The 23,670-nt window shown below is 38.3% G+C and overlaps 1 protein-coding gene across 5 annotated transcripts; it reads left to right on the top strand.

The window, feature by feature from the left end:
* Nucleotides 1-594: 594 nt before the first annotated feature.
* Nucleotides 595-19,919, top strand: LOC110789320 (serine/threonine-protein kinase ATR). 5 transcript variants are annotated; one of them, XM_021993976.2, is made up of 19 exons: nucleotides 595-904; nucleotides 978-1,122; nucleotides 2,067-2,179; nucleotides 3,930-4,264; nucleotides 4,367-4,491; nucleotides 6,445-6,589; nucleotides 6,707-7,279; nucleotides 7,378-7,453; nucleotides 8,315-8,624; nucleotides 8,835-10,091; nucleotides 10,539-13,902; nucleotides 13,996-14,559; nucleotides 15,356-15,979; nucleotides 16,169-16,363; nucleotides 16,939-17,159; nucleotides 18,636-18,766; nucleotides 18,899-19,141; nucleotides 19,262-19,416; nucleotides 19,527-19,919. In XM_021993976.2, the coding sequence occupies exons 1-15, from the start codon at nucleotides 748-750 to the stop codon at nucleotides 17,104-17,106; spliced, it is 8,151 nt and encodes a 2,716-aa protein (XP_021849668.2). In that variant the 5' UTR covers nucleotides 595-747; the 3' UTR covers nucleotides 17,107-17,159; nucleotides 18,636-18,766; nucleotides 18,899-19,141; nucleotides 19,262-19,416; nucleotides 19,527-19,919. The 5 variants fall into 5 exon arrangements, with proteins under 5 accessions (XP_021849668.2, XP_021849669.2, XP_056699000.1 ...); XM_021993977.2 differs by having other exon boundaries at nucleotides 18,588-18,766; XM_056843022.1 differs by having other exon boundaries at nucleotides 18,588-18,766; nucleotides 18,899-19,167.
* Nucleotides 19,920-23,670: the final 3,751 nt, after the last annotated feature.

Raw genomic sequence — 23,670 nt, 5'->3', positions numbered from 1 at the left:
TGAACATATTGGTTATGTAAGAATTGGTTATGATGTAGACAAGATTTTTGCAGATTTGAACATGATCTAGACATGATCTGTACAGATCAATTATGATATGGATATTATCTGATTCTATCAGTTCTGGTCTAGATATATATTCCGTAATAGTTTTGATCTATAAAAATCAGTTTTGATATGGACATGACCTGATCATATCGTTTCTGATCTGGACTTAATGGTTTTAATTTGGACATGATGAATTTGAATGTTTTGTTAATGTTTTTTTATGCCTAAAGTAATAGATTTTAATTGCACCGACAATAAAATTCTTTTTTTTTATTAAAGCAATAATAGTAATAAATATTAAATATAATAACAATGATATAAATAATAATAATAATCATCATCATAATAATCTGGTCTGATCTGATCTGGTCTGGTCTGGTCTGGTCTGGTGTGGTCAGATCTGATTTGAATTTATTTTTTCTGATCTGATCTGATCTGGTCTGGTCTGATCTGATCTAATCTAATCTAATTAAATCTGAAATAAGTAATAAGGTCCTGAAAATAAGGTGAACTAAACAGGCCTTATATACGGAGTATAGAAAATCGTAGAGGGAAAATTAGAGAGCGACAGACATTCGAAACAAAGAGGGAAAAAAGAAGAAAGAAAACCGACAAACACCTTCTACTCCACCATTGTCTCTGACAGTCTGACACACTGACACTAGAGAGAGAGGAGAGAGAAAGAGCGCGCGCGACGCCATGGCTAGCATCTCAAGCTTGGTAAACGAACTCCGTGAAAGAATAGCAACTTCGTCATCAACACCTACCAACAAAGTAAACGACGTCGCCTTGGAGGCCAGATTCCGCTCCGTTCTCCCAAATCTCCTCAGCGGCTACGTCATCGCCTCTCACTCAGGTGTTCTCTCTCTCCAGAATCGATTTTTTACCAGAAATTAACCATGAAAATGACCTAGGTTTTGTGTGTGCAGCGAATGAAAGAGAAGTATTTGCAATATTAAAGCTGCTAAATCATACCACCAAGAAATTTCCCGGCGTTTTCTACCACGGAAAATCAAATGCTGTTTTGCCTGTGATTGGCCGCCTATTGCCATTCTTTGCCGAGCCGAGTTTTCGGTACCGATAAATTTCAGTATTCTTTAATTTTTTTGAACAATTTGAATACTGTTTTTGGAATAGTATTAGGCGTGACTGTATGCGGATTGCGCTTATCTGACATTTGAAGTTTGTAATTTGGCCATTGTTACTTGTGGACGATTGTTGGCTATGTGCTAGTAGTGTTTAAACTAGGTTACTAGTTGTTTGAAGAAGGATTATGGACACACTTTAGAAAAATACAGGTTATGATTGATTGATTGATTTGTGACTGGTCATTTATGTGCTGATATAATTGATTGATTTTGACGAATTTGACGAATGATTTTGGATGTCAAAAGAATAAAAATGTTGTGAAATGTTGAATTTGAGCTTGGTGTTTAACATTTTCTCATTTAATGAGTTATGTGTTACTTTTATAAATTATTAGGATCAATGGTTCAAGACTTTTATAATTCAGTTTTTGAAAATGAACTTTTATGATTCAGTTTTTGAAAATGAACTTTTATTGGAGGAGCTGCCTTTGATCTACGTGGCAACTCTCGAGGAAAGCATCTATGTGTTAGGTGCCTGATAGACATGATGTATTTGTTGGCATATCTTGCTGATGTCTAGAAGAGGAAATACTTAATGCCTTAATGGTCTGTTTGAGATTAAAGAAGAATGGGTACGGAGTATTATTTAAATTTTAAATAATATTGGTAAATATGAGCAGAGTGGATAACCTAATAATCTTTAAACTAGCTAGTTTGACACCAGTTTCTTGTCTTTCAATTATAGAAATGTCAAACTTCAATTTATCACGTAGCAGAAGTCTGATTATTTGATTTCCTTCGAAGTTGATACTGCTGTGTTGATACTGTTGTGTTGTGTTGTGTTGATACTTCCATATTTCATAGTCTAGTGTTTTTGGTGCCATATGTTCGTTGTTCTGCTTGTTGGAGAACTAATAAATTTAACCACAGGGGCCGACATGGAGTGATTCTTGAAACCATTGGTTCTCTTATTGATTTGCTCCGAAGTGGGGATCGAGATGCATATCGACAATTTTTTCTGGATTCTATGTTAGTAATAGAAGGTATGACAAATTGATAATCACTGAAAAGCATATTTTATCATATTTATTTGATGATTCATGCATTCTTTCTTTAGTTTAGTGTGGATGAATTCACTCTCATAATCCACTTTTTAGGGGCGTCAAATAGTAAGTACAAGAATGGGTACTGATTGCAGAATTTTAACTTGAGACCTCTTAATCTTGAGTCTTGACCATAGGTTACAGAGGTTATCTTCCGCCCAGGGTTGGGATTCTACGTGTTGTGTGTTTTGGTATTTGGAATAGGTATGGGAGTGTAAGTCTCCAATTAACTTGTCCAGTGTATAAAAAGGCGCGCCTTAGGCTCTGAGGCGCAAGGCGATTGGAGCCAGCGCCTTTTATTGTCTAGGCGAGGCGATTTCGACGAGGCGCAAAAAGGCGCACCAAGGCGCTAAAAGGCGCACAAAGGCGCACTTTGAGTCGCAAAAAAGGCGCACCTACCAAGGCACACACCATTTTTTCACTTTTTTTACTTTTTATTAGGGCGCCTCACTTCAATGAGGCGCACCGAGGCGCGCCTAAGGCGTTGGGAACTCCAAATCGCCTTGTTGCGCCTTGAGCCTTTTTATACATTGAACTTGTCTAACATATACCACGAAGAACTAGAATCATGCAAATGATATATTGATTGACGTTTTTCAAATGGGTGATTTTTCAAGTGGTTAGAACTTGGATGAACTGGATTACTCTGGTTGTGTAAAGACCCTGTGTTGTAGAGTCAAAGTCAAACCGTGTTGAATTCTCTCTTTATCTCTCCGACTCGATGCAATTTTTTTGCCGGAGTGGTTGTAGGGAGTTAGGCTGCGTTCTATTCACCTGATTTTCACTTATTTTTCCTGAACTTATCTTATCTGAACTTAACTGAACTTATCTGAACTTATTAGAACTTATCAAAACTTATTTTAGTTATAAATTGTACTTGGCCAACCCTTATTTTTCCTGAACTTATCTTATCTGAACTTATCTGAACTTAACTGAACTTATCTGAACTTATCTGAACTTATCTGAACTTATTTTTCCTGAAATAAGTGGAAATAAGGTGAACAGAACAGGGCCTTAGTGGATTTAAGTGGGGTCCACAAGCTGCGGTTTTTTTTTTAGGGGGGGTGGAAGAGAGAGAATTCGTAACCATTAATAGAAATAAAACAGGAAGAACCAAAAATTACTGATGTAGTAATTTATGATTCTATTGCTACCTTTTGAACATGCTTAGGAAAATTTCTTATGCTGAAGTTGTCCCCTACATTTCCATAAATATAGCCATATAGGCTTATTAGACTTTTTGCAGTCTCCTAGGTCATATATTGACCATTCATATTTGTTTTTTTTTTTCCCGGCAGTGGACCATTCATATTTGTTGTTATACGGAGTGTAACATTAACAATAAAAAATAAAATAAAAACTGAAGTTTTCGACTTTTTGTGTGAGGGTTTATTTATTTATTTTTAGTAACGACTTCTCTCAAAAAAACAAAAATTCTCAACTCAAAGGTCAACTTCTTTTCCCCGGGAGACGAAAACAATATTAAGGTTAGCTTGTAAATGTCAGAGATAAGGTAAGCCTTTCTCTTCATTTCTATTGTAGGAATTAATACAAGTTAATTGGGCTTGTGGCTACTATGTTCTGCACTTCTACTTGCTACCATTAGTTTAAGGCCTTAATAACAATCTACTTTTTGGATGCCAAAATTACAAGTCTCTTTCATGCTCTAATCCGGTTTCGTATGGTGCAGATCTTGAGTATATAGCATCGTTGCACTACAGTAAATCAAGCACTACAGAAACCACTCAAGTGTGTTTAAAATGCTTTTCAAAGTCATTTGCTGAAATATCTGATAGTGGAGCATTGCTGGGCGATCTCCCAGAATGTAACAAGCCTGGCAATGGGTATGGTATTTTAGTTGATCTCACGCTCAAGGAGAGGTGGAAATTATTTTCTACTTGGGTCATTTGGCTCCTAAGTAAATGCTTAGCAGAGGGAACTCTTTATGTGGAAGGACTTGTGACCTCTTCGCTTATTTTGGCTGTGTGCTCGATGTTAAGTTATGAAGATGCTGACTTGCATAAGGTTGGTGGCATCTTCTATTAGGCATTTATCTCCCATATGCATATTACCCTCATATGAGCCTAAAATGGCTTTCTAATGTGGGTGTTTTCATATTTGTGGTAGGCATGTTTTGACTTCGCCCGGGTTGCTGGAATGGTGTTAAACTATGAAATTGTCCCATATGAGAAATTAATTTTCTCCATAATAATCATATTAAAGGAAGCTAATGGAAACCTCCCTGTATTCAGGTATGATTTTAGCATGACGAAGATGGAAAAGTAAGACTCTAGTTTCTTTAAGATTGTTGCATCATGCTGTCGAAATATTTGTAGAAGTGGACATTGTATTGGAACTATTTGCTTAATTTCCATTGTTCCCTTGTGGAGTTCTGTTGAACTTTTGTTCTTTGTGTTGAATTAGGTTTTGTTCCCTTGATTTTCTCTAAGGCCATGTTCTCTTAACCTTCTATTGAACTGGAATTATTTTTAATGATTGAAACTTATTTTTACCGAGGCTATGTTCTCTTCACCTACTCTGGTCTGATTTTCTAGTTTATGATCTGGTCTTGTCTTGTCCGAATGTTGATTTTATTTACTCTGGTATGATTTTTCTGGTGTGGTCTAATAAGCAATAAGAATAAGGTGAAGAAAACAGAGTCAGAATCAAGCTTATTTTGCTGATTAAAAATGATTTTTAGATTTTTTTACCGAATACATAGAATATCATTTTATTTGTTCTTTGGACTTACTGATTTTTACTGAATAAAAATTACTCTTACCGATTAAAACTGATTTTTAAGGAATATTATTGTTTAAGGTGAAGAGAACAAAGATGTCAAGATGACCCTGCCAATTTATTTCATTTTTACAAATTCTTTCATAATGGATTTGGACATAGAAAGGGAATAAACACTAAAACTGTGATCAAACTTAATACCAATATATTAATTTATGTACCCACTTTTCTATAGGGGGTATTTTTTTGGGTTATACCAACTTCTACTTTATTTTATTCTTGGCAAACACATTTTACCATCATCCACTCATACCCCTTTTCCCTACATTTCCACTATATATTTCCTACTTTATCCACCTATTTCTTACACCCACCAACCACATCTACCCGCACTTCGTCTTTTTCCCTCGTCTTAGTTGGGGGCCTAACAACAACTAGGGTTTGACGTGAAAAGAAGCCCCCATATTGTGTAAACAAACTTCAAGGCTTAATTGTCGGTGGTGTCCTTTCCTCTATTTGTGGGATGTGAAAGTCAAAAAATTCCCCGCTTCTTTCACATTAATCCGTGGAGTATAATGACCCATGGATTGGTTAGTCATTGATCTCCTCTCTCCGAATCAAAGTATTAGTCAATGATGTTTACCCGAGGACTAAACCTAGAATATTTGATGTCAGAGAAGAAGTTCATGCTTTGGTTGAATTCAATCAAAAATAAAATTTACTACCTCTCTCTTACTTTATCCACCCTTTTCTTAACTCCTCCTAGAAACAAGAGTCTACAATAAAAGGGCACATAAATAAAACCCGGGGGAGTATAAACTTTTGGTGTATAGTTAAGATTTGGAGTAGAAGTATATTTTAAAGTACTTTGATTCTTGTACATATCTAGCACATAGAGAAAAGGTGTTGTTGGACTTGAGGTATTGAAGTATTGATGGTGGGTGAATATGATCATTGAGTTCTATTGTGGATACAAAAATATTGATTTCCTGGTTATGAGACGAATCTTGCAGTAGCCAACATGGACAACAATTGCATTACATATAGAGCTGTCAAATCTGGTGTTCAGGTCAGGTTGGGTCTTGTCATGATGGTTTGAGTCAAGACCTATATATATTGGCCCCGGATAGGCAGAAGGGAGAACTGTTTATGTGGATGTTGCTATCAAGGGTAGCGATGTAAGTTTGAGGATCAAACTACAAGAGAGGTTGATATCAGTAGTTGAGAATGCTTCAGTTAAATCGTTAACCTTATTTGACTCTGTTGTGTATGTGCCTGGTTGTTTGTGGCTATTTACTGGCCAATGGCTGTTCTTCTATATACCTGCTTTAGTACCAAGAGCCCAGTTTTATCTAGAACAAATAGCATATCAGTTTTAACTGGATATCTATTTTGATGAAATCATATCAAATGTTTCCCGTTCTTTTGCGGCGTTTTCTTAGAAACTCTGCTGATTTTCCTTGCAGTGACATGGCATTTGACTCCACTATAGGTAGCTGTCTTGATGTTCTGCATTCCAGGTGCCCTGCTGACATTGTTAGATTGACAGCTGCTGAATTAGTTTCTGCGTTCTATAACTCTTTGCTGAAAACAAAAAGTTGTGAGTTACAGGTGAATTTCCCTTTTTTCCCCAAATTGCCTTCTTTTACCTACAAATGGAAGTGGAAAATACTTAAACTCCTGTAGACGACCTTTCGTTTTGAAAATGATGTTTGTATTACTTGACAGGATGCGCTGTGCAGTGCATATGTCAGGATCTGTAGAATTTGTCCTCCTCATGTCTGGAAGCCGGAAGCTCTACTAAATATGATTTGTTCCTCAAGCATTTGCTTTATGTTACAAGATTGCTTTGAGGTGGCTATTTCAATTCTTGGTCCTGATCTGGTTGGGGGAGGCACCATTAGTGACACTTCAAGTCATTTAGCAGCATGTGACAAAAGATCAGATAGGTACAGAGTAGAGTGTAAAAGACCAGCAGAGGATCTAGGAACTTCCAAGTTAAAGCGCCAGAAGACAAATGAAGAAGAGGTTACATCTGATATTGATGTGAAGAGAGAGGATGTGTTTTGCCAGCTGAATTATGAGACAAAAGAAAAATATTCTTCTGATATGTGTACAGCACTTTTTTCAGCTCTTGAATCTCTGAAACCTTCAAGTCTTGATACGAAGTCTACCAGAGACGAACTCTCCCTGGCAACTCTTAGCATGCTTTGTATGGTCTTCTGTAAATTCCCAAACACCAGTTTATCAGTAAGAATATTTGAGCTGATATATTTGTGGGTCCCGTGGATTTGCAAGCAGGTATGAAGCTGGACGAAGTTAGGCCTTGTCTTACTATATTGGATTATTGGTTGCTACTTCTTACTGTGAAAGTCTGATCTTGTGTTTCTTCCATGTAGGCAGATCAAGATAACCTAATCCGATTCGACTTGTCAAGCTATCTGGAAGCGTTACACAAAACACTGTTACTGTCAAGTAAGAAAATACATGGGAGGAAACTTAAAGAGTATGCTCTTGAGATACCTCCTTTTTGAAGATTAAGTTTTTAAACGACGATGGTGATCAATGCTGTTCTCTTTTGTTGAAGAAGTTAACCTGCACTAGGAAATTCGAAAATCTAATCTCTTATCAATCATGCATGTTCTGTATGCATTTCTAGGCTGATTTTCTGTAGAATTCTGAATTTTCTTATATCGCATGCTTTTTCTTTTTAGGGAAACATCACATGCTTCTTGATCTATCATCTATGATAGACACAACTTACTACATCATCTGCAACATGGTGGATACGAGTGTCATGAAAGATACTCCCTTCATCTCTAAAAGATTGCCCCGTATTCCTTTTTAGGGTGTCCCTTTCAGTTTTCCCCATACCTTAAATTGTAACTTCTCCCACTTTCTCTCTCTCTCTCTCTCTCTCTCTCTCTCTCTCTCTCTCTCTCTCTCTCTCTCTCCTCATGGTCCCACTTTACCAAGCCATGTGCACAACTTACACCCAAATATTAGTAAAGTGAAGTTTGCTCTATGGGGAAATCTTTTAGGGACGGAGGGAGTAGCCCTTGTAGATACATCAATTGTTTGCTATCTTGTGAAAACTGACAATCGTTGCCCTATGAGCTCTGGTAGCTGAAGGTGGCCTTAGGTTTGGTATACTGTGAATAATTTAATTATTGCGTGACATCTAAATGTAATTCGTAATAAACATTGTGTTTTAAAGAATTTGGCTCTTTCAGTGTCTAGAGACTACGTGTACTTATTACTTTATTAGTCTTGTGTATCACATTTCCTTTCACAATATTTTCTTGATTTTATCCTATTTGTGGTGACTTAAATTAGGTTCATTTCCTGGAAACATCAAACACTTCTGCAGTGATAAAAGTAACATGGATCTTATATTTCCTATCCTTAAGCTTCCATGGACTCATTTTCTTGAGGTCAACAAAACCCATCAGCCATGGAGAATAAAGTGCCTCTCTATTCAAGTATTGTGTAAGATTGGTCCTAAGTCAGAACTTCAACTTGATGTTATGATTATGGGTCTTCATGATGAGGTCGAAGAAGTCAGAATGGAAGCTATAATGTCTATGCCAATTGTTGTCCTGTCATCTGGTTTTCATGCTCTCCCTCCTATTTTTACCTGGCTCAAGTAAGTGAAAAGTATTTTGCATATGCTTTAAAAGTGGGTGATGTGCGCCTTCTAGGCGTAGATGATTGCTTATTATCTATTGAGTTTTCTGTTATGTATCCGATATAGTTCACAGTGGATTGTAGCAACTATTGAGTTTTCTGTTATGTTTCCTGTACTATTGGAAATGCTTATAATGCTAATATTTGTTGTCTATTTCTTGTTTTGTAGATTACTCGGGAAAGAGGTGCATGAGAATGTCAAAAAAGTAATTCCATTTTGTCTAGGCTATTTATCATGTCTGCAGGAACTTTATCATAACTATGATGGTAGATGTGTACATGACTGCAAAATATCTTTTCACTGTGACGAAAAGCACAATTTGCTGCTAGACTCGTTGTTTCAAGGGTTTTGGTGTTCCAAGTGTGATAAAAAGTCTGTTCTTGCTGATGCTCAGAATTCCCTAATCATGCATGTCCCAGAAAACATATGCATAAAGGACACTGCTCGCTGTGACTTTAATTACATACATTCATTGTTCTTCAAATTTCTATTCGACGAGTCTTCAGAAGAGGTCCAAGTTTCCTGTATAGAAATACTTCACCGAATCATCATGCATGCAGAGAGAGAAGTTCTGCTAGAAACAAGATCTCAATGGATCAAATGTATTGACTTTCTGCTCCTCCATAAAAAGAGTTCTTTGAGGGAAGCATTCTGCTCTCAGATCAGCTTTTTCTTGGATGACAATATTTTAATTTGTCTTTTTCCTGAGAAGGATATGCCAAATGCAAGTAAACGGAAAATGTTTCTTGACAAAATAGTAAAAGCGCTTGCAACAACGGAAGACACCCAAATCGTTGAAACTTTATTGGAGTCAACAGCTGAGATTATGATGGCAGTTGATATTAACTGTCAGCTTTTCCTATCTTCGCTTATTTTGCTAGTTGATAAGCTCGACAATCCTCATCTGACTATCAGAGTGACTGCTGCAAGGTTAATTAAACGGTCTTGCTACTTCCATCTTCAAGGAGGATTTGAACTAGTCCTTTCAAAGGCCACTCATATCCGAAATGAACTTTTTGAGTACCTTTACCTAAGCCTTGTAAATCGTTCAGAAATGGTGAAGGAGTTTGCTGAGGCTGTTCTTGGTACTGAAGCCAAAGAGCTGGTCCTCAAAATGATTCCAGTTGTTCTGCCAAAGCTTATTGTATCTCCAAAGCCTGATGAACAATCAGTTGCCATATTGTACGACCTTGCCAAAAACTGCTTGAACAAAGCCATAATGGATGTTCTTCTTGATGTTCTACCTACAGTGCTGGCTTATGCTCTTCAGCAATCTGATGGAAAAGAGTTGGTCCATGCTTTGCAATTTTACCAAACACATACGGGATCGAACAAGCAGGAAATATTTGCTGTGAGATTATCTGCATTATTAGAAGAATTAGTGTGCTTTGTGGATGAAAATGACCCTGATGAGATTAGCCAAAGGTATGTAGTTTGATTTCCGGCTTGCGGTTCATAAGATATGGTGGATGACCATCTTTTCTTTTAAAATATTCAAATCTATGGCGATACATACTAGTTGGCATTACATTCAACAATCCACAGTTATAACTCTTGTGTTTCTATTCAAGCACAAATCTTCGAAGAGGTTCCTTTTATTTCCCTTATTTTCTTTGCTTTTTTTCGAACGTGAAAGTTGTTTTCCATCAGATGGATGTTCCCGACCTTCCCGTAACTCCACTCTAGGCTTCACATGTAATTGTAGTGTAGTAAAATATATAATGCATGTATGCCAATGATTTCTATCGTTCCTCTGTCATTATAAGAATTGGTATTTCTAATAATCTAGGGTTTTACAGAAAATTTCAGCCATCTTGCTTTTGTGTTCATATTCTTCATTTCATTGTGGAAATTTCTTATTTTCACTGATAGGTTGGCAAGACTACCACAAATAATAGAAGAAGTTGCAAAAATTTTGACTGGAAATGAAGATCTCCCTAGCTTTTTGAAGAATCATTTTGTTGGCCTTCTTGACAGAATAGATAAGAAAATGCTCACTGCAAAGAATGTCTCTTGGCAGAAGCAAGCCATTAAAAGAATAGAACTGTTGATTAAATTGATGGGTCCTCACCTTAGTACCTATGTACCAAAACTTATGGTGCTTCTCATGCATGCAATTGAGAAGAAATCCCTGCGTGGTGAAGGTCTCTCTGTGTTACATTTCTTTATCAAGCAGCTGGCAATGCTGTCACCATCTAGTGCTAAACATGTGATATTTCAAGTGTTTTCCGCTCTAATTCCGTTTTTAGAGAAAGAAAAAGACAAGCCTTTTATGCACTTGGATAAAATTGTTGATGTCCTGGAAGAGCTTGTATGTGAAAACAAGACTATACTAAAGCAGCACATAAGTGAATTTCCTCTGTTGCCTAGCATCCCTGCGTTAGTAAAAGTGAATCAAGTGATACAAGAAGCACGAGGGCCTATGACTTTGAAGGATCAATTGCGAGATGCTGCTGATGGTTTGAATCATGAGAACTTAAATGTAAGGTATATGGTTGCTTGTGAGCTAAGCAAACTACTGAATCTTAGGAAGGAGGATGTGGCGGCAGCAATTGGCACAGAAATGGGTTTAGATATTACTGTTTTAAGTTCTTTGATTACATCTTTACTAAGAGGATGTGCTGAAGAATCACGGACTTCAGTTGGGCAACGGTTAAAAATGGAGTGTGCGGATTGTCTTGGAGCTCTAGGTGCTGTTGATCCTGCCAAAGTAAAAGCAGCATCATGTCAAAGATTCAAAATTCAGTGCTCTGATGATGATTTGATCTTTGAACTGATCCATAAGCACCTTGCCAGGGCATTTAGAGCTGCCCCCGATGCTAGTATCCAAGACTCTGCTGCGCTTGCTATACAAGAGCTGCTAAAAATTGCTGAATGCAATGCATCTCTTGACGAGAATGCTGCAGTCTCTATATCACAGAAGCTGAAGGCTAGTGCACTGGGGTCTAAGGGCTTTAATGACTGTGAAGTGATGAGTGGAAGGGGTCAACAGTTATGGGATCGATTTTCTAACTACGTTAAGGAGATTATAGCACCATGCTTAACTTCTCGATTTCATCTTTCCAAAGCATCGGATTCTTCATCTTCTGGTGCTATTTACCAACCTTCTTTGTCATTCAGGAGATGGATCTTTCTATGGATTAGAAAACTGATTGTGGATGCAACTGGATCTCGTGCAAGAATTTTCATGGCATGTCGTGGCATAGTGCGTCTTGATATGCAAACAGCAATATATCTGCTACCTTATTTAGTTCTTGATGTTGTTTGCCATGGTTCAGAGGAAGCACGTGATGGTATTACCGAGGAGATTTTGTCTGTGCTTAATGCAGCTGCATCAGAGAACAGTGGTGCAGCAGTTGTTGCAGTTGGTGGTGGGCAAGGTGAGGTTTGTATCCAAGCTGTATTTACTCTGCTTGATAATATGGGACAGTGGGTTGATGACGTGGATCAGGAAATAGCACTTTCCCAGTCTCTTTTATCTGTTTCTTCTAAACATTCCAAGTTTAACAACACAAGTAGCAACTCTGTAACTGATAGGGAACTTCGTGGGCAATGCAAATATGTATCTGAGCTTTTGGATGCGATTCCGAAGGTGACCCTGGCTAGGGCATCATATAGGTGCCAGGCTTACGCTAGATCATTTATGTACTTTGAATCACATGTTCGGGTAAAATCAGGTTCGTTTAACCCAGCAGCTGAGAGGAGTGGCACCTTTGAGGATGAGGACATCTCCTTTCTGATGGCAATATATAGTGGTATGGATGAACCTGATGGTTTATCAGGGTTGGCAAGCTTAAGAAAGTCAGTAAGCTTACAAGATCAGCTGCTAATAAATAAGAAAGCTGGAAACTGGGCAGAGGTCCTGACTTCTTGTGAGCAAGCTTTGCAGATGGAACCCACCTCAGTTCAACGGCATTCGGATGTTCTTAACTGCTTACTTAATATGTGCCATCTCCAGACAATGGTCACCCATGTGGATGGCCTAATATCTAGAATTCCTCAGTACAGGAAAACATGGTGCATGCAAGGAGTGCAGGCAGCTTGGAGGCTTGGAAGATGGGACCTGATGGATGAGTATCTTGATGGAGCTGATCAAGAAGGCCTACATTGTAGCATTTCTGATAGTAATGCTTCATTTGACATGGATGTTGCTAAAATTCTCCAGGCAATTATGAAAAAAGACCAATTTGCTGTTGATGAGAAAATTGCTTTATCAAAACAAGCTCTAATTGCTCCATTAGCTGCTGCTGGCATGGACTCCTATGCACGTGCTTATCCGTTTGTTGTAAAGCTTCACCTGTTGAAAGAACTGGAGAAGTTTCATGATCTACTTGGTTGTCACTCTTTCTTGGAAAAACATTTTCATCTTGGAGACCCGGAATTTTTGAAAGTCATACAGAACTGGCAAAATAGGCTAAAATTCACGCAACCATCGCTCTGGGCAAGGGAACCACTTTTAGCATTCAGGAGACTTGTTTTTGGTGCCAGTGGTCTGGGCGCTCAAGTTGGAGACTGCTGGCTTCAATATGCTAAGCTCTGTCGCTCTGCTGGTCACTATGAGACAGCTAATCGAGCTATTCTTGAGGCAAATTCTTCCGGTGCACCTAATGTCCACATTGAAAAGGCCAAGCTTCTTTGGAGCATGAAGCGGTCTGAGGGTGCCATTGCTGAATTGCAGCAGTCTCTCTTAAATATGCCTATAGAAGTTGTTGGGTCCGCTGCAATATCTTCTATAACAAGCCTTGCCTTGATTCCCCTGAACCCAAAACTCTTGCATGGTGATGCTCAAGCTCCAAATGGGAATCATAATGTTGGAAAGACCCTTCTCTTGTACTCAAGATGGATCCATTATACTGGGCAAAAACAAAAAGAAGACGTAATGAGTCTGTATTCTAGGGTGAGGGAATTGCAACCTAAATGGGAAAATGGGTACTTTTATGTTGCTAAATATTGTGATGAAGTTCTTGTTGATGCTAGAAAACGTCAGGTGGAGAATGTTGACACTACTTCAAGGATGACACCTACTACTGCTATCATCTCTAATAATTTGAATACTGAGAAACCTTGGTGGGTTTATCTTCCTGAAGCACTTCTATTTTATGCTAAAGGCCTTCACAGAGGTCATAAGAATCTTTTCCAAGCTCTTCCAAGATTGTTGACCCTTTGGTTTGACTTTGGAAGTGTATATCAGCAGAGTGGCTCATCAAATAAAGATCTAAAAAATGTCCAGGGAAAGGTTGTATTTTGGTTGTAAATTTAGTTTCTAAATATTCATTTAACATTTTCTTATGCATAATAATTTATTAGTTTGACATGACTAATTACGCAGGTGATGAGTATCATGCGAGGCTGTTTGAAGGATTTGCCAACTTATCAGTGGTTGACTGTTCTGCCACAGTTAGTCTCTAGAATCTGCCACCATAATGAAGAGATTGTTCGATTGGTCAAACACATTATTACTTCTGTGCTCCGACAATATCCTCAGCAAGCTTTATGGCTCATGGCTGCAGTTTCTAAATCTGCTGTTCTTTCAAGGAGACAAGCAGCTGCAGAGATCTTGCAAGCTGCGCGCAAGGGGCCCAGTTCAGACAGTAGTCGTAGTGACTTGTTTTCTCAGTTTACCAGTCTGATTGATCATCTGATTAGGTTGTGCTTTCATGCTGCTCAATCAAAAGCAAAGACTATCAATATCTTGACTGAATTTAGTACCCTGAAGAGAATGATGCCTCTGGGAATTATAATGCCCATTCAGCAGTCCCTCACTGTTAACTTGCCGACTTTTGATTCAACTTTGGCAGACTCATCTAATATCTTTTCAGCTACAGATCTTCCAACAATAGCAGGAATAGCTGATGAAGCCGAAATACTTTCATCTCTTCAACGTCCCAAAAAAGTAAGTCCCTTGAACATTCCACTTTCAGTTCAGGCAATGCTTGTTTTAGAGTTTTAGTTACTATGATGGATATTGGATGTTTATCAAGGTGAGGACATTGGTCTCCCCGCTGTCATGTTAGTTTAGCTTGAAATTGATATAAAATGCTTTAAAATCAGATAGTCAAACTCCAAGGACGTTAAGCTCATTGTTGTATCCTAAAAAATAATATTTCTATGTGTCGGCTTGAGTATGTTGTGAAATTAAAGCTATAGAACAAAATGGTAGAAAAAGGAACAAAATAGTATGCTAATGTCGTCATGGTCGAAGTTTATAACAGTAGCAAAAGTGGCATCTCCTGGTGTTATTTTCTGCCATCGTAGCATGAATTGAAAATTTGGGAACTTCCTTTGGTATAAGTCAAGGGTTTCTCTTATTTTAATATTTTTACTTGGAAAATAACTTCAAATTCTTTAATTTGCTATTTTGTGGAGAAGTAAGCATTAGATAATATCTTTTGTAATAACTATAAGGACTTTTGACGAAGGACCACCCATTATTGCCCCCCTTATTCCCAAAACAGTCAGACAGTCAGAGTAACTTTTTATACAAAATCACCCATTAAGTGCTATTCTGTCTACTCATTAAACTTGATCACATATATACGAGTTTCATTCCATGATCAGAGCAATTTGGGCTTAGCCTTAAGGTAACTGTTTAGCATGAAATTTCAACCTTTGAGCCTTATTGGTGATATGCTCCTAATGACGTGATCACAAATGAGTTTTCTACGACACTAATAAATTTTCTCATGCAGGTTGTTCTTGTTGGAAGTGATGGCGTTGAGCGTGCATTCCTCTGTAAACCCAAAGATGATTTGCGAAAGGATGCCCGTATGATGGAATTCAATGCTATGATTAATCGTCTACTATCAAAATGTGCTGAAAGCCGCCGCAGAAAACTCTATATTCGCACTTTTGCTGTAATACCTCTAACTGAGGATTGTGGTATGGTGGAATGGGTGTCTCATACTCGTGGCCTTCGGCACATTCTTCAGGAGATTTATATAACTTGTGGCAAATTCGACAGACAGAAGACAAATCCTCAGATTAAGCGGTTATATGATCAGTCGCAAGGGAAAATGCCAGAAGATGAGATGTTGAAGACCAAAATACTCCCAATGTTTCCCCCTGTTTTCCACAAATGGTTTTTAACTACTTTTGCTGAACCAGCTGCCTGGTTCAGAGCCAGGGTTGCTTATGCGCATACTACCGCGGTGTGGTCCATGGTTGGTCACATTGTTGGCCTTGGGGATCGGCATGGAGAAAATATTCTTTTTGATTCCACTACAGGGGACTGTGTGCATGTTGACTTTAGTTGCTTATTTGACAAAGGTTTGCTGTTGGAGAAGCCAGAGCTTGTGCCTTTTAGGTTGACCCAGGTGAGTGAAGCACATGGTATTTGCATTTTTGTAAGAAATTTATGTCCTATTGTCTTTAGTGGCCTTTATTGCTTTTGCTGCTCCCTTATTTCATTCTATTCCTGTCATTTCATGTTATAATGACGTATGAGCTTATGACTGAGTGGACAATTCATGTTCTAATTCAAGATACTTCGTGGTAAATGCCAGAATATGATTGATGGATTGGGAATTACTGGATATGAAGGCATTTTTCTCAAGGTGTGTGAGATCACTCTTTCTGTTCTCAGGACTCACAGGGAGACTCTAATGAGTGTTCTTGAGACATTTATCCATGATCCCCTTGTAGAGTGGACTAAATCTCATAAATCAAGCGGAGTGGAAGTGCAGAATCCCCATGCCCAGGTATGATAATTTATCCGCATGCTTAATCTTGCCCTTGATTCAGGTACAGTGTCATTGTGCTAAAGCTGGTTCAACTGTTACGTAGAATAAACCGGTATGTATGTATAAAATACTTACCCCACTCTAGAATGGGGAAGAAGTTGTCCAGGTTCATCATCAACTTTGTATCAATAGCCAAGACACAAAGCACCATGCTCATTAGTTCTCCATATGCCTTTGACTCTGGCCATCCTCGGTAAAAATCACTCATCCCAAGCCAGTAGAGTAAATCTAATAACACACCACATCATCCTTTCAAGGATTTTTCTTGGATAGCGCGGTATGGAAAAGTGACGTTAGTTTGGCTTGAACATCTCTACGTGGTTTGTCGGTGTTGATGGAAAATAGTTTTCTTTAACTAAAAGCAGTTGGTGGCTTGTCTCAGGAAAAGGTCACTTCTCCTTAACATGGATGTGTTTTTGGGTGATGTGTAACTAGTAATTTACTAAAGCAAAAGCTTGTATTAATTTCAACAGATGACAACCTCGGATATTTTTTTTAATACCGTACTGAAGTCCGATGTTTGTGAATTGCAGCGAGCTATCAGTAATATCGAAGCAAGGTTGCAAGGAATTGTTGTTGGGGTTGCAGCAGCGCCATCTTTGCCTTTAGCCGTGGAGGGACAAGCTCGTAGGTTGATTGCTGAGGCAGTTTCTCACAAAAATCTCGGGAAAATGTATATATGGTGGATGCCCTGGTTTTAATTGCATTCTCACAAAAATCTTGTCAGTTTCTCTCAAAGCTACTGATCCTTGAGGTAACTCTTAATTTTCTTTTTTCATTTCTTTATGTGATTTTCCCAGTTTCCCACCAAGTCACCAACCATAACTCCATAAGTAACAGTTACACTTACTGTTTAGGATTTCCAGGAAAAAAAAGTTCTGGGATGTTATCTGTACTCTCTCTAGTAGCTACTTCCTGTACCATAGGGTAAAACTACGCTATAGGTAAATAAGCTAGTGGTGGTATGAGGAAGAGGGAGACATGGGCAGATTATTACCCTCATAAAGGGGGAAGTAGTTTCCACCACCACACTCGGAAAAGAATTACCCCCAAAATGAGGGTAATAGTTTCCCCTCCCTCCCTTGTTATCACACCATCACTACTTCATTCCCCTTGCAATCACACCATCACTACCTCATTTTTCCTTACAACCACCTAGATTCATCATATTCTTTATTACCCCTTAATACACTACCCCTATCCCAAACTGCTTTATAGTTACCATCAGATGACGGATTTCGTCTATCTAGGGACACTAATAGCTTCTTCAACTTTCCCCTCTTTTTACCTCCTCTTTACACAATTTCATTGACACTTTTTCTTCGACTTCTTTGTATCATAAATATGTTGCTCTCCCCGTTCTTAATTGATCTTCCTATTTACGTCAATATGTTGCTCTCTCCGTTCTTGAATGATCTTCCTATTTGCAGTAGTAACAGAAACCAATGAAATGAAAGAGGTAGTGGTAAGTGGGTTCCTATTTGGTTTTCTAGGTAGGTAAGAGGAAGTTGTTTAAGGACAATGGTATTATTAAAAAAATATAAGCGGCCCCATGTGATGGGAAAAGAAAAGGTAAAAGAGAGGATTTATTTTGACGTAAAGGGAATAAAACAAAAGTAGGAAGATTAGTGTATCAAAGGCGCACCTAGGAGGCGCTAGGCGATAAGGGCAAGCGCCTTTTTTGTTCTAAGGCTCATTCAAGCGCAAGCATCAGTGGGGCACTTCAGTCAGTTATATAGAACTTTATACAGATCCCGAAGCACTCCCAAGGCGCGCCTAGGCACAGCAAGACCCCTATTGCCTTGATGCGCCTTGAGGTTTTTTATACATTGAGGAAGATTATAAAAACATTCTCTAACGGAAAGTAGGAAGACCATTTAAGAAGGGAGAGTATCAAAATTGATGTTCTTTCCACCAAAAGACCAAAATTGGGTTAGGGAAAAGGCTTTCATTATAGATTTGACCTATTTTAAGTTTATAGAAAGAGGATCAAGCTAGATGGTTTGTCCAAATTAAGCATATTTTAGAGTGATTTACTTCGTATTGAAGTAATTGAACTGATATATACGCTTAGTTTATGATAATTACCCACAAGTTAGAAAAATAACTAAAGAAAATCCCCTAATTGTATATGAACCCTAATTCTATATAATAGGATTCTGTTTGGGGTTGGTGTATACAGGCACAATTACCAACTTGCTTGGACAACTCTCATGATTCATTTTTGCAGCGGACAAAGGTGACAGAAGATGTGCCTGCTTGAATCCTGTGAGTTGGCTGTAAAGTAGAAAGGGGGAGGGGGGTCTGTGGAAGACAGATTACTGCAGAAAAATGCAACTTTGAAGTTGGACAGTTATACCAGTTAAGTTCCTCTTTGATCAGCATTCAACTAAGCACAATCTTGTGCACTTTTCACTGTGAAATATCTTTTGTTCATCAAATACTGCAAAAGTAGATTGTCTGACACATATTTTGGTATGTGATGATTATTAGGGTTAATACAAAATGTTTAGAGCTTACTATTGGTTTTGAGTGACCACATATTGTGAGATGATTCTCTCTCTCTCATCAATAGTTGCAACAAATACTGAAGTAAATTACATGAGCTCTGGTTTGCCTCCCAACCAAGTCCTTGCTACTTTTAAGATTTTACTGAAATTGAGAAAGTTTCAAGGTTCCACGTTTTATGGATCACTATTGCTGAAGGCCTGGAGGAATATTGCATTGAAAACTGAGGTAGAACTTACTATAATCCTTAACAAGTAAGGACTGTGTTCGGGCTATTCATCGGAATTGGTCTTCCCATGAAGTTGCAACTGTTTGTGACATTTGTCCTTTTATCTACCATTTATGCAGGTGCAACCCTAGTCCGGAGATAGGATGGTTTCAACATTATTCCCTTCAGTTGGGCAGATGATGCGATGAGTTTCTCATGATTTCTACGTATCAAATCGCAAACATGTATTGCATGTGAATCCCAAATACTTGTATTGTCGAGGAAATGAGTTAAGGTCAGTTTACGCGATGTTTTTGGCTTCTAGGCAACCAAGAAATCAGGCTTTAATTTTTATATTATCTTGTTCATAACTCTCGTTTACTGTGTATGCTATATATATGACAGGACTCTGTTTCAGAAGTGGAAGGCAATAGAGTTTGAAGTGTAGTCTCTTGGAAAAAAGAACCTAGTCCCGAGATTTGCATAGGATTGAAACAAGATGGCACGAAAATAATATTCGTAGAGCATCATGGTGAAACACTGTCAAACAGATGTTTGTAAAGCGTGCAGGGGGGGACTTGACAGTGATACTTTACCTATCGATAATGTGTATATGCACAAAAGAGTATAATTGACTCTTTTTTTATAGACAGAAAAGGTACATTGGTTGAATGAAAAGGTACCCCCTTAGCTCGAGGATGACTACTATGGAAAGTAAAGAATGAACTATTACAAGCTTGAATATACTATGAATCAGAAACTAGATTTTCTGCATTCGTTATTTATTTTGCTGCTCTATTAGCCTCCCCGCAGAAGTGTGGTATGTTTGTATTCTACGTGTGAAAATGGTGAAGCAGGACCGTCTTAGACAATTTGGAGGCCCTGTGCTGTATATATATTAGTTCGTACATAAATAATGCACCTTTTACAAATTTTTAAACTTCATAAAACATACTCCGTACTACTTTCTAAAGTAAAATCATACTTCTGATTATCTAAGAAATTATACATTTACCACAAGTACATCCACCATAAAATGCATTAATCACGAACTTTACGAAGTCGGAAAAAAAATTACGTTAAATATCTAAGAAATTTGTACGTAACCACAAAACATAAATAATTAGGCCTAATTGAATTGCAAGCTTAACTAATTGGTTTCGTTCCTTAAATATATGTATTTAACCTTTAACTAATTGAATTTTAGACTTGACTATTTGGTTCCATTGCTTAACTATATGTACTTAACACTTAACTAATTCAATTTCAGACTTGACTATTTGAATCGCATGCTTAACTAATTTGTTCTATTCCTTAAGTAATTGAATTGCAGGCTTAATTAACTAATTGGAAACATTGCTTAACTAATTGAATAGTAGGGTTAACTAATTGGGTATGTTGCTTAACTAATTGGTTACATAGAGTGAAACTATAGGATTTGAGACTTAACTAAGTTCATACACACCAATTTTCCTTTTACAAACGAAGAATAAGCGTGTTTGTTTAAAGTTTTCTAGAGAGAGAAAGTCTGAGAGAAAAGAAGTCAAATTAGAATTGGTCTCAAATCAACCCTAGATCATCATGGAGGAGGAGACGCCGTCTCCTGATCCAAAAGATCAACAAATGGCTTATGATTATCACAATGAGAGCAACATGCAACCTCACCAAGAGATTCATATGTACGACGTTAATATACAGTCTGCAGAAGATCAAGAAAAAGAAGAAGGAAAGGAAGAAAAATCAAAAAAAAAAATAACTTCTCCAAGTATTTCGTTCAGGGAAGCAGTCAAGAAATCAACTCAGTGGTTTGAGGAGGCAAAAGGAATTGTAGAAGAATCGAAGAACTGGCATGATGAAGGTGAGGAAACACCGCCGGAAGGTAATCTTGTGGTTAAATTCGATAAAAATACGTTGTCTAGACTAAGAAATCCATGGAAATATACCTTAATGGGAAAGTGTTTAGGAATAAACGTTAGATCCGCTTATATGGATACTAGGGTCCGAGCAATGTGGAGAATTAACGATGTAGGAAATGGAGTTTTCTTCTTTCGTTTCTCTACTGAGGAAGACTACGAAAAAGCCTTATTTGGTGGCCCATGGTTCATCTTAGATCATTATCTAATGTTAACAACATGGAAACCAAATTTTAGACCATCAATTAATGAATTTGACAAAATTACCGTTTGGGCTAGGTTTACAGAGTTGCCAGTAGAATATTACGATAAGGAAGCTCTTTTTTGTATTGCAAGACTAGTGGGAAAACCTATTAGGGTAGATTATGCCACGGACAAATTAACTAGAGCTAGGTATGCGAGACTTTGTATTGAGGTGCAGTTAGATAAACCCCTAATCACCAAGATCTGGGTTGGAGGAGACTGGCAGAAAATAGTTTATGAGAATTTAGATACGCTATGTTTTGAATGTGGGAGAATAGGTCACGTTAAACAAAACTGCTTAAATAATAAACATTTACAAGGCGCTAACCCTAGTACTAGTATCCTAAGCAAAAAAACTAATCCTAATAATGTGGACACTGAGGATTCAGAGAAACAAGTGGCCTTAGAAGGCAATCAAACTCAAGAAAAACAAAATATCAATGTAGAAAAACAAAATTATGGCCCATGGACTTTGGTGACAATTAGAAAAAATAATAAACAAAAGGTTGATAGTACAAAAGGAAGATTTGTAGGGTATCCCTCGAATAACTCGAGAATTAATGACTACGGGAAAAATTTATTAATCCAACATAATAATCCCAGAATTAATTCGGCTTCTTCTTCTAAGAATGCAGGTGACTCTTCCTCTCCTTTGCTAGCCCAATCAAAAGCTAAGTTTTCTTCAACCAATGGCAACAACCCCTTTCAGATTTTAAATAAAAAAGAAAATCTAATTCCTACTTCAATAAGTAACTCCATTGAAGAAAACAGTGAGTCCCAACACGTGGCACAAGGCTCGAAGCTACCAGGGGAAGCAGCATTGGGCGTTCACGCTTTAAACTTTTCCACTTCTCCTAAATCTTTTCCTTTAAATGAATCGTCCTCAGTACCTCACAATCACTTCTCTTCTTCTTCTTCTTCCTCTCTTTCACTCTCTCTCTCCTCTTTCAAAAGTAAAACTCCTCCATCTTCTTCTGTTATTGTTCATGGAGATCGATCACCCAGAGAAATTAGCTTGCATGTCTCCAAAAGTTCCAACCCTGAACACTTACCAGAGGAGATCTCAGGAAATCAGGAAAAGGAAGGATTTTGGAAGGATTCCGGTCAATATTCCGGAAACATTGCCGGAGGATCCATGGGAGATGCGACCACCAAAAACGCTGAATTTGTTCCCCACAACACCGATATCAGCATGCATGAACAGAAAACCACAACCAGCAACCATGGGAGAGCTGAGGAGCAGCTTGAGGTCTCTCAACACTCTCAATTACAAGGGACCACCTTACTCAGTACCAATGAGGTTTCAACGCCGGAATTCGGAAAGAAATCCACATGCACCGATATCGGTGGGTCCAAGGCAGGGAGCAGGCAGGAAGAATTGGGTGTTCGGCCCTCCTACTCAAACTCCGGTTCTAAACCGCCAACCTCTACCACCACTTCCAAGAGGAGTTCCCATAGTTCCCTTGCGCTTCGAAACTCAAGGTCAAGACATGGGCCATCACGAACGCCTTACAGCAATGTATGTCACCAGGGAGGAGGTGGTGGGGCTACAAGTCCAAGCCAGATATTGGAATCCAGCATTGAGTCAGAGTCAGATATTCACTTATCTAACTCCAATTCGGGTGGAGGATATCCCGATCACAGGAAAGCAACAATTTTGGAAGGATTGGGAGAATTATTGGGTCCACCACCCTCTAGATCCAATTAATCCGTACCGATTTAATTTCTCCATTCCAAGACCTGATTTAAAGATGAAGATTTGCATGTGGAATGTTCGTGGAGCTTGCAGGGATCTGTTCTTGTCTCATGCAAAAGAGATAGTGTCGACTCAACACCCTGACATTTTTATCTTCTTGGAAACTAAGTCAGATGCTTCAAGAGGAAGGGAGGTAATGAAATTTCTCAATTACGATGACTGCAGAGCAATTAGACCAGCTGAAAAAAGGGGGGGTATTTGGTTGTTCTGGAAAAACTCAGTTGACTTAATTGATTTCGATGCTGAGAACAACCATTTTCACTCCCTTTTTCACTTCAAAAACTTGGGGAAAGAGGCTTTGGTCACAGGTTTACATGCACCAAGTACTTCGGGGCCGAGACATAGGCTTTGGAGAAACATGCAAGATGATCTTCCCCCTCCTAATTCCCCGTGGCTAGTTCTTGGTGATCTAAATGAAGTCACCTCTCAATCTGAGAAGAAAGGGGGACGACCTTTTAGACCTTCTCAATGCTCGGACTTGGTGAACTTCATGGATGAGGCAGGACTGGTTGATCTAGGGTTTAATGGCAGCCCTTATACTTGGACTAATGCTCGTCAAGGGGCAGAGCTTATTCAAGAAAGATTGGACCGCGCTCTGGTTAATTCGGTATGGCTTGATTCCTTCCCTTTTACTAAA

The sequence above is a fragment of the Spinacia oleracea genome, chromosome 4, assembly GCF_020520425.1.
Source record: "Spinacia oleracea cultivar Varoflay chromosome 4, BTI_SOV_V1, whole genome shotgun sequence".
Taxonomy (NCBI): domain Eukaryota; kingdom Viridiplantae; phylum Streptophyta; class Magnoliopsida; order Caryophyllales; family Amaranthaceae; genus Spinacia; species Spinacia oleracea.
This window is presented reverse-complemented; position numbering and strand designations above follow the sequence as displayed.